This window comes from Pseudoliparis swirei, chromosome 18 (genome assembly GCF_029220125.1).
Source record: "Pseudoliparis swirei isolate HS2019 ecotype Mariana Trench chromosome 18, NWPU_hadal_v1, whole genome shotgun sequence".
NCBI lineage: Eukaryota > Metazoa > Chordata > Actinopteri > Perciformes > Liparidae > Pseudoliparis > Pseudoliparis swirei.
The window spans coordinates 29,244,674-29,255,497 of record NC_079405.1 but is presented as its reverse complement, the minus strand read 5'-3'; the positions used below and the strand labels follow the sequence as shown (position 1 = coordinate 29,255,497).

The window sequence follows — 10,824 nt, the reverse complement described above, 5'->3', positions numbered from 1 at the left end:
CGATGACCCCATGAGACGTGAAGTCACAAGGACTCCGGGGAGAAAGCAGAGTTAGTAACGTGTGATTGAGAGATGAACATTCATCCTTAAGGAGAGAGGAGAGGAGAGAGGAGCTCAGTGCATCCTAAAACGTCCCCCGGCAGCTATAAGCCTATAGCAGCATATCAAGGGGCTGGACCAGGTGAACCTGATTCAGCCCTAACTATAAGCTCTGTCAAAGAGGAAGGTCTTAAGTCTACTCTTAAACGAGGTGACTGTGTCTGCCTCCCGGACTGAAGGTGAAGCTGGTTCCATAGAAGAGGAGCTTGATAACTAAAGGCTCTGGCTCCCATTCTACTTTTTAAGACTCTAGGAACTACAAGTAGTCCCGCATTTAGTGAGCGTAGCTCTAGTGGGGCAATATGGTACTACAAGCTCCTTAAGATATGATGGTGCATCACCAATCAAGGCTTTGTAGGTTAAGAGAAGAATTTTAAAAGTGATTCTTGATTTTACTGGGAGCCAGTGCAGAGCAGCTAGTGCAGGAGTGATGTGATCTCTTTTCTTAGTTTAGTGAGAACACGAGCTGCAGCATTCTGGATCAACTGGAGGGACCTAAGAGACTTATTAGAGCAGCCTGATAATAAGGAGTTGCAGTAATCCAGTCTCGAAGTAACGAACGCGTGAACCAATTTTTTAAATATGACGTAGATGAAAGAATGCAGTCCTTGAGATTTGCTTTACGTGGGAGTTAAAGGACAAGTCCCGATCAAAGATAACGCCAAGATTCTTTACAGTGGTGTTGGATGCCAGGGCAATGCCGTCTCCAGAAACCACATCACCAGATAATTGATCTCTGAGGTGCTCAGGGCCGATTAAAATTACTTCGGTTTTGTCTGAGTTTAACATCAAGAAGTTGCAGGTCATCCATGTTTTTATGTCTTTAAGACATGCTTGAATTTTTCCGAGTTGGTTGCTCTCCTCTGGTTTTATCGATAAATATAGTTGAGTATCATCTGCATAACAATGAAAGTTTATGGAGTGTTTCCTGATAATATTGCCCAAAGGAAGCATGTATAAAGTAAATAAAATTGGTCCAAGCACAGAACCTTGTGGAACTCCGTGATTAACGTTGGTGGTTATCGAGGCGTCATCGTTTACAAATACAAACTGAGATCGATCTGATAAATAGGATTTAAACCAAATTAGTGCCGTGCCTGAAATGCCAATCGACTGCTCCAGTCTCTGTAACAGGATGTCATGGTCAATGGTGTCGAATGCAGCACTAAGGTCTAACAAGACCAGTACAGAGATGAGTCCTCTATCAGGACTAAGGTCTAACAAGACCAGGACAGAGAGGAGACCTCTATCAGCACTAAGGTCTAACAAGACCAGTACAGAGAGGAGACCTCTATCAGCACTAAGGTCTAACAAGACCAGTACAGAGAGGAGTCCTCTATCAGCACTAAGGTCTAACAAGACCAGTACAGAGATGAGTCCTCTATCAGGACTAAGGTCTAACAAGACCAGTACAGAGATGAGTCGTCTATCAGGACTAAGGTCTAACAAGACCAGGACAGAGAGGAGTCCTTTATCTGCTGCCATTAAGAGGTCATTTGTAATTTTCACCAGTGCCGTCTCGGTGCTGTGGTGTTTTCTAAATCCTGATTGAAATTTCTCAAATAAACTATTATGATGTAGAAAGTCGCACAACTGATTTGCGACCACTTTCTCAAGGATCTTGGAGAGGAAGGGGAGGTTAGAGATCGGTCTGTAGTTAGCCAACACCTCTGGATCCAGAGTGGGCTTCTTCAGGAGAGGTTTAATAACAGCCACCTTGAAGGAGTGTGGTACGTGGCCTGTTAGCAGAGACACATTGATAATATCTAATAGAGAGCCGCCAATTAAAGGCAAAACGTCTTTAAGCAGCCTCGCCGGGATGGGGTCCAAGAGACAGGTAGACGTGTTCGAAGTAGAAACCGTTGAAGATAATTGGTCACGGTTGATGGGAGAAAAGCCCTCCAAATATACACCAGGGCATACAGCGGTTTCCAAGGCCATTCCACTTGAGGACAGATTGGCACTGGTTAAGGGCAAGAGATTATTAATCTTGTCCCTAATAGTTAAAATCTTTTCATTAAAGAAGTTCATAAAGTCATTACCACTGAGGTTTATAGGAATGCTCGGCTCCACAGAGCTGTGACTCTCTGTCAGCCTGGCTACAGTGCTGAAGAGAAACCTGGGGTTGTTCTTATTTTTCTCTATTACTGATCAGTAATAGGCTGCTCTGGCATTACGGAGGGCCTTCTTATAAATTTTAAGACTATCTCGCCAAACTAAGCGGGATTCTTCGAGATTAGTTGAACGCCATATGCGTTCAAGCTTTCGTGACGTTTGCTTCAGTCTGCGGCTCTGTGGGTTATACCAGGGAGCAAACCTCCTCTTCCTCACTGTCTTCTTCTTCAGAGGGGCTATCGAGTCCAGTGTCATTCTCAAGGAGCCTGTGGCACTGTCAACAAGATGATCAATCTGGGACGGACTAAAGTTAGACCAGGAGTCCTCTGTTATATTGAGACGTGGTATCGAATCAAATACAGAAGGAATCGCTTCTTTAAATTTAGCTACAGCACTGTCAGTTAGACATCTGGTGTAGAAACTTTTGACTAACGGAGTACAGTCCGGTAGTATAAATTCAAAAGTGATGAGGTTGTGGTCTGACAGAAGAGGATTCTGTGGGAAGACGTTCAAATGCTCGATGTCAACGCCATAAGTAAGAACAAGATCAAGCGTGTGGCCAAAGCTGTGAGTGGGTTTCTGTACTCTCTGACAGAAGCCAATCGAGTCCAACAAGGAGATGAATGCAGCACTAAGGCAATCATTATCAACATCCACATGGATATTAAAATCTCCAACAATAATAACTTTATCAGTTTTAAGAACCAAACTTGATATAAATTCTGAGAATTCAGATATAAACTCTGAATATGGACCCGGTGGCCGGTACAGAATCACAAATAGAATTGGCTGTAGTGTTTTCCAGGTTGGATGTGAAAGACTAAGAACAAGGCTTTCAAATGAGGTGTAGTGTAATTTAGGTTTAGGATTAATTAATAGGCTCGATTCAAAGATGGCTGCTACTCCACCTCCTCGACCGGTGCCTCGAGGAATGTGAGTATTAATATGACTTGGAGGAGTCGATTCATTCAGGCAGACATATTCTTCATGGCTCAGCCAGGTTTCAGTTAGACAACACAAATCAACACACAGTCGGTGTATTTGTACACAGTCGGTGTAGTCGGTGTATTTGTACACAGTCGGTGTATTTGTACACAGTCGGTGTAGTCGGTGTATTTGTACACAGTATTTGTACACAGTCGGTGTATTTGTACACAGTATTTGTACACAGTCGGTGTATTTGTACTCTGAGTCACGCTCACTTCCCGTATCGCAGGCCGAAGGCGTTCAGGTTGTAGGGCGACGCTTCTGGACGTTTCCTGGCGGTCTGAGGGAGGTCGACCTTTGACCTCGACCATCCGGGCTGGGGAGACCTTCCACCGGCCCGGTGGACCTCGTCCGCGTCGCCAGAACTCCTCGCTGATGGAATGGAGGCGTGGCTTAACCCTCTCAGGGCTGCGAGTCGCTCCTGGTCTGAAGGAGACGACACAGATCAAATGATTCAGGGATGCTTATTGACTCGGTTGGCAAGCAAAGAATAACATTTAAAAATAATATAAATTGCAAAAACCAACAAAGTGAATGAACTCGTCAGCTGATGACACATTAAAATGAAAACACACTTTTAATAAAGACACAAATTAAACCTGTTTGCTTTCTTTGGCTCTTTTGGGGTTAAGCTCCTCCCACTTAAATACAAGTCTAAATAACCCCTGATGACACCATGTTGATGTTATCAGGCAGGAAGACTGTTGCATTATGGGAGATGTAGGAACCGTACTGACTTTAACAGATGACAACAAACGGATTCAGTCCACCGGAGGAGGTGGAGAAGAGAAGAGCCAGCAGAGCGGCCAGGAGCCGGGACATCGGGACAGGTGCGTCAGGAGGGCGGAGCTACAGTCCTCAGGTGTGTCAGGAGGGCGGAGCTACAGTCCTCAGGTGTGTTCAGGAGGGTATATATATATATATATATATATATATATATAAGAGAATATATGACGGGCACAATCTGTCGGATCAATTGTTTTACTTCCTTATTTCTCTATATTTCTATTATCATTAATTAAAGCATCTCTTCTTCTTCTTCTGCTTAGAGGTAGAAGCTTCCAGATGACACGTCTCTTCTACCTGTTACTCATTTTGGAAAAAATATAAAATGGAAATAAATTCCTCTGTTTTTGAATTTTCCACAACTTTCCTACATCCTCATGTACCACCTTTCCTACATCCTATATCCTCATGTTATCACCTTTCCTACATCCTCATCTTACCACCTTTCCTACATCCTCATGTTATCACCTTTCCTACATCCTATATCCTCATGTTATCCCCTTTCCTACATCCTATATCCTCATGATATCACCTTTCCTACATCCTCATGTTATCACCTTTCCTACATCCTCATGATATCACCTTTCCTACATCCTCATGTTATCACCTTTCCTACATCCTCATGATATCACCTTTCCGATATCCTCATGTTACCACCTTTCCTACATCCTCGTGATCACCTTTCCTACATCCTATATCCTCATGTTATCACCTTTCCTATATCCTATATCCTCATGTTATCACCTTTCCTACATCCTATATCCTCATGTTATCACCTTTCCTACATCCTCATGTTACCACCTTTCCTACATCCTCATGTTACCACCTTTCCTACATCCTCATGTTATCACCTTTCCTACATCCTACATACTCATGTTATCACCTTTCCTACATCCTCATGTTACCACCTTTCCTACATCCTCATATTATCACCTTTCCTACATCCTCATGTTATCACCTTTCCTACATCCTACATACTCATGTTATCACCTTTCCTACATCCTCATGTTACCACCTTTCCTACATCCCCATGTTACCACCTTTCCTACATCCTCATGTTACCACCTTTCCTACATCCTATATCCTCATGTTATCACCTTTCCTACATCCTCATGTTACCACCTTTCCTACATCCTCATGTTACCACCTTTCCTACATCCTCATGTTATCACCTTTCCTACATCCTCATGTTACCACCTTTCCTACATCCTCATGTTATCACCTTTCCTACATCCTCATGATATCACCTTTCCTACATCCTCATGTTATCACCTTTCCTACATCCTATATCCTCATGTTATCACCTTTCCTACATCCTCATGTTACCACCTTTCCTACATCCTCATGTTACCACCTTTCCTACATCCTCGTGATCACCTTTCCTACATCCTATATCCTCATGTTATCACCTTTCCTATATCCTCATGTTATCACCTTTCCTACATCCTATATCCTCATGTTATCACCTTTCCTACATCCTCATGTTACCACCTTTCCTACATCCTCATGTTACCACCTTTCCTACATCCTATATCCTCATGTTATCACCTTTCCTACATCCTCATGTTACCACCTTTCCTACATCCTCATGTTATCACCTTTCCTACATCCTCATGTTACCACCTTTCCTACATCCTCATGTTACCACCTTTCCTACATCCTCATGTTATCACCTTTCCTACATCCTATATCCTCATGTTATCACCTTTCCTACATCCTCATGTTATCACCTTTCCTACATCCTCATGTTACCACCTTTCCTACATCCTCATGTTACCACCTTTCCTACATCCTCATGTTACCACCTTTCCTACATCCTCATGTTATCACCTTTCCTACATCCTATATCCTCATGTTATCACCTTTCCTACAGACATATAAACAGAAGTGGTCTTACCTGTGTTGAGCGCTGACTGAGACCCCCCACTGGGCCGGGGTCTTTTATAGGGCGACCTCTCCTGCGTCATCACCCCCCCCCCCCCCTTTTGAGCTGACCCCCCCTCCGTCCCCTAAGTGGTTTGTCCCGGACCCTTTGAGCTGACCCCCCTCTGACATCCATGAACTCTCATCATCACCTCATGTAGACTGAAGACCTTCCTCTCTGACAGAGCTGATCGTTAGGGCTGAATCAGGTTCACCTGGAGAGACCTGGAGACGCTGCTATAGGCTGAGAGGCTGAGGGACGCTTAGGATACACTGAGCTCCTCTCTCCTCTCTCCTTATGGATGCTTAGGCGACACTGAGCTCCTCTCTCCTCTCTCCTTATGGACGCTTAGGATGCACTGAGCTCCTCTCTCCTCTCTCCTTATGGATGCTTAGGAGACACTGAGCTCCTCTCTCCTCTCTCCTTATGGACGCTTAGGATGCACTGAGCTCCTCTCTCCTCTCTCCTTATGGATGCTTAGGATACACTGAGCTCCTCTCTCCTCTCTCCTTATGGATGCTTAGGATACACTGAGCTCCTCTCTCCTCTCTCCTTATGGACGCTTAGGATGCACTGAGCTCCTCTCTCCTCTCCTCTCTCCTTAAGGATGAATTTTCATCTCTCAATCATACGTTACTAACTCTGCTTTCTCCCCGGAGTCCTTGTGACTTCACGTCTCATGGGGTCATCGGACCCTATGAGACGACATAGATCCTATCTGCTGATGGATCATCGAGGTCTGGGTCGTGGAATTCCTGCTCCTGACTACGCCACTGTCCTGTTGAGACTCCGCCCACTGTTGAGACTCCGCCCACTCCTCCTCCCCACCGCCATCTGCCTGATGGATGGTGGAGGTCTCCATCGTGGAATATGCCTACTATGAACTATTCATACACTCTGTCATATTCATTGAATGTATTTAAACTCTAAATCTGTCCTTCTGGTCACATGACATCTATTGTTCTGTCCATCCTGGAGAGGGATCCTCCTCTGTTCTCTCCTCAAGGGTTCTGACCTTGTTACCCTGAAGGGTTATTTGGGAGTTTTTCCTGATCCGATGTGAGGTCAAAGGTCAAAGGTCAGGGATGTCTATGTGTACAGACTGTAAGACAAATTTGTAATTTGTGAAATTGGGCTATAAAAATAAACTGAATTGAATCAGACTGTCATATTTATTTGTGAATACATTGAAATTTAACAAAATGACACTGTAAGTACCACCCTCTGTGTATAAGTACCACCCTCTGTGTATAAGTACCACCCTCTATGTATAAGTGTAACGGAGTCAGAAATGCATTCTGTCATTTCTTGTTTTCAATGTATTGTATTTTATTTGTGTTTGTTGTTCAACGATATTGTTGAGTGTTTGTGAATTTTATTTTAATGAGCTATTTTTATTTACCGTTATTTTTAAAAATCTGTTTCCTGCGGAAATTGCTTTCCATCTCTGTTGTACTTCCTGCTCCTGAGTCCGTCTTCCCCTCACAATGGCTTTGTATTGCTGAAGGTGAGTTGAGTGAGGAACGATGTCGAACTATTTTCTCTGTATTCTTTAATAAAAAGTGACCGTTTATGTCACATACAATAGTGGAACGTTAATACGATCCCGGCGTCCAGCTGTCGTGTCATTTAGACCGTTAAAATATACGTTTGGTGGCAGTTTCGTTGAGCCAGTTTGGCGCCGTTTGTTGAGCTACATCCGGTCGCCCCAACGTATACTTTCTTTGTGTAAATTGTTTTGTTTTGCGTGTGTATAGGAAGCGGAAGTACAGAGACAGACCAGAAGGAAATTGTGTGTGTTCTGCTCTCTCCTGCAGAATAAATAAGTATTGGGAAAATACACCATCTGAGTCAAGTTCTTCCGTGCCCGTTCCACCTCCGTTACATAAGTACCACCCTCTGTGTATAAGTACCACCCTCTGTGTATAAGTACCACCCTCTGTGTATAAGTACCACCCTCTGTGTATAAGTACCACCCTCTGACATAACTGTTAAATGAAAGCACCACCATCTGTTTGTTTGTGTTTATTGAATCTGTCTTTGTTTACATGTCTCTTCTCTCATGATGAGCTCCTCCTCCTCCTCCTCCTCTTCTCTCTCCTCTCGTCCCCTCTCCTTCCTCCTCCTCCTTCTCCTCCTCCTCCTCTTCTCTCTCCTCCTCCTCTCCTTTTCGTCCTCTCCTCCTCCTCCTCTCCTGCTCTCCTCTCCTGCCCTCCTCTCCTCCTCCTCCTCCTCTCCTCCTCCCCTGCCCTCCTCCTCTCCTGCTCTCCTCCTCTCCTCCTCTCCTCCTCCTCCCCTGCTCTCCTCTCCTCTCTCCTCCTCTCCGCCGGTCAGCAGAACCCTCTCATCACATTCCTTATCATCACAGTCTGTGCAGCCGCTAAGAAGCTCCTGGAGCTCCATCCCGTGGAGGTCAGAGGTCAAAGGTCACGGCTTTGAAGTGACGTTAATGGTCCCGATCTTCAAAACCTCTGAGAGTGAAAGAGAGAAGACGAGAATGAATCTTCAGACTGAAGACGTGACTTATTTATGTGTATGACAGGTTTACGTGGAAAGCGACAACACGTCTTAAGTTTTATTCTTTTACAAAGTGAAACGACGTCATAAACGTCGTTTGGGGAAAGATGAAGTTCTTTAACATGCGTCTTAGGGTCACTAATCTGTTTATTAAAGTTGAAAGTGAACACGAGACGTCCTGTCTGCTGAGGCGGAGGAAGGCTGATGACGTCACGCGGTGGAGAACCTGTGGTCCGTGTGGCTGTTGTTCAGGGTGTCGTTGCCTCCCGCCAGCTGCAGGGGGCGCTGGCTCGCCGCCTGGTTGGCCGGCTCACTGTCCGCAGAGAACGGGTCCGACGGGCTCCGGAACAGACTGCCGTGTCTCTGCGGAGCACACCGAGAGGTCACGTGACCACGGGGTGAGCACGTTGATGAAGAGGACACATCAGTCAGTGAAGAAGACGTGAGGATCTCATGTAAGAGTGAAGATGAAGAGGAGGTTCCTTCCATACTCCTCCTCCTCCCCTGTTACCCTGAAGATGCCGCCCTCGCCCTCCTCCTCCTCCTCCTCCTCCTCCGTTACCCTGAAGATGCCCTCTTCCTCTGCAGCGTCATCGTTTCCTCTCTCCACCTCCTCTTCGGTCAGCAGGTCTCCAGAGATGGCTCGGTGGAGCTCTGGAGCCGCCTCCTCCTCCTCAATGTTCCTCAGTCCTGCCTGGAGGACACAGGGGAAGGTGGTTAGTGAAGGAAACAAGAAGGAAACCAGAAGGAAGCCACAATGTAAGCATCTGTGAGACCATCTTCTGGAGGTCAATAATGAATCATGTGTTACCTGTTGTTGCTACATGTAGCTGCTACCTGTTGTTGCTACCTGGAGCTGCTATCTGTAGTTGCTACCTGTAGCTGCTACCTGTTGTTGCTACATGTAGCTGCTACCTGTAGCTGCTACCTGTTGTTGCTACCTGTTGTTGCTACCTGTTGTTGCTACCTGTAGCTGCTACCTGTAGCTGCTACCTGGAGCTGCTACCTGGAGTTGCTACCTGGAGCTGCTACCTGTAGTTGCTACCTGTAGTTGCTACCTGTAGCTGCTACCTGTTGTTGCTACCTGTAGCTGCTACCTGTTGTTGCTACATGTAGCTGCTACCTGTAGCTGCTACCTATTGTTGCTACCTGTTGTTGCTACCTGTTGTTGCTACCTGTAGCTGCTACCTGTAGCTGCTACCTGGAGCTGCTACCTGGAGTTGCTACCTGGAGCTGCTACCTGTAGCTGCTACCTGTTGTTGCTACCTGTTGTTGCTACCTGTAGCTGCTACCTGTAGCTGCTACCTGTTGTTGCTACCTGTAGCTGCTACCTGTTGTTGCTACCTGTAGCTGCTACCTGTTGTTGCTACCTGTTGTTGCTACATGTTGTTGCTACCTGTTGTTGCTAACTGTTGTTGCTACATGTTGTTGCTACCTGTTGTTGCTACATGTTGTTGCTACCTGTTGTTGCTACATGTTGTTGCTACCTGTTGTTGCTACCTGTTGTTGCTAACTGTTGTTGCTACCTGTTGTTGCTGGTCTGAATGTCCGGACCCCCTGAGCTCCTCACCTGTATCTCGTGGGTCTCGCTCTTATTGGTGGGCCTGAAGCCGTAGTACTCCTCCTGCCTCTTCTTCATCTTCCTGAAGTAATCCTGGATGAGGAAGGTGGCGTAGAACTTCCCCACCGTCACCTCGTCATCTGTGACAGACATGATGCTTCATATGGGATGTATTGACATGTATTCACATGTATTCACATGTATTAACATGAATTCACATGTAATAACATGTATTAACATGTATTAACATGTATTAACATGAATTCACATGTAATAACATGTATTAACATGAATTCACATGTATTAACATGTATTCTCGAGTGCATTAATAAACATTTGATTTGATCACGTCTGTCTAACTCTAACAACTATAACTATAACAATATCTCAAGCATCATTCTCCTGGTGACTCATTTCATCTCAACCTTCATGAGCTGACCTCCTATTGGTGGGATGACTTGGTCCAGAAGCTTCATGCTGGTTCTCTTCCAGATCTTCTTGATGATTCCTCTCAGCTCCTCGTTGGCTTGTTCAAAATTACCTGAAATGGAGGAAACATTCAAATGAGACACATTACTGAAAAGCAACATTTAGATTATAAGAACCAGATTAATGTCGCTAAAAGTAGCAAACAATGATAAGATAAGATACAATGAGATAATACAATGTTGCCAGTAATAAACTATTGTATCCAGTCTGAAGATGTATGTGTTAATAACACAGTGTATAAAACATAGTATCATCTCTATAAACACAGGATATGAAACATAGTATCATCTCTACAATCACAGGATATGAAACATAGTATCATCTCTACAATCACAGGATATGAAAC

The 10,824-nt window shown here is 44.9% G+C and overlaps 1 protein-coding gene across 3 annotated transcripts in view; it reads right to left on the bottom strand.

Moving 5' to 3' along the window:
- Nucleotides 1-8,167: 8,167 nt before the first annotated feature.
- LOC130208009 (dihydropyridine-sensitive L-type skeletal muscle calcium channel subunit alpha-1-like) overlaps nucleotides 8,168-10,824 on the bottom strand; it is a 52,432-nt gene continuing 49,775 nt past the window's right edge. For 2 of the 3 annotated variants that reach the window (XM_056436857.1, XM_056436858.1), the window contains 5 exons: nucleotides 10,429-10,530; nucleotides 9,999-10,129; nucleotides 8,991-9,122; nucleotides 8,655-8,791; nucleotides 8,168-8,382 (listed from right to left, as the gene is read on the bottom strand). In XM_056436857.1, coding sequence (XP_056292832.1) covers nucleotides 8,358-8,382; nucleotides 8,655-8,791; nucleotides 8,991-9,122; nucleotides 9,999-10,129; nucleotides 10,429-10,530 — 527 coding nt within the window. In that variant the 3' untranslated portion in view covers nucleotides 8,168-8,357. Of the gene's footprint in view, nucleotides 8,383-8,409; nucleotides 8,792-8,990; nucleotides 9,123-9,998; nucleotides 10,130-10,428; nucleotides 10,531-10,824 lie in introns of those variants that run through there. The other variant, XM_056436856.1, reaches the window with a different exon arrangement.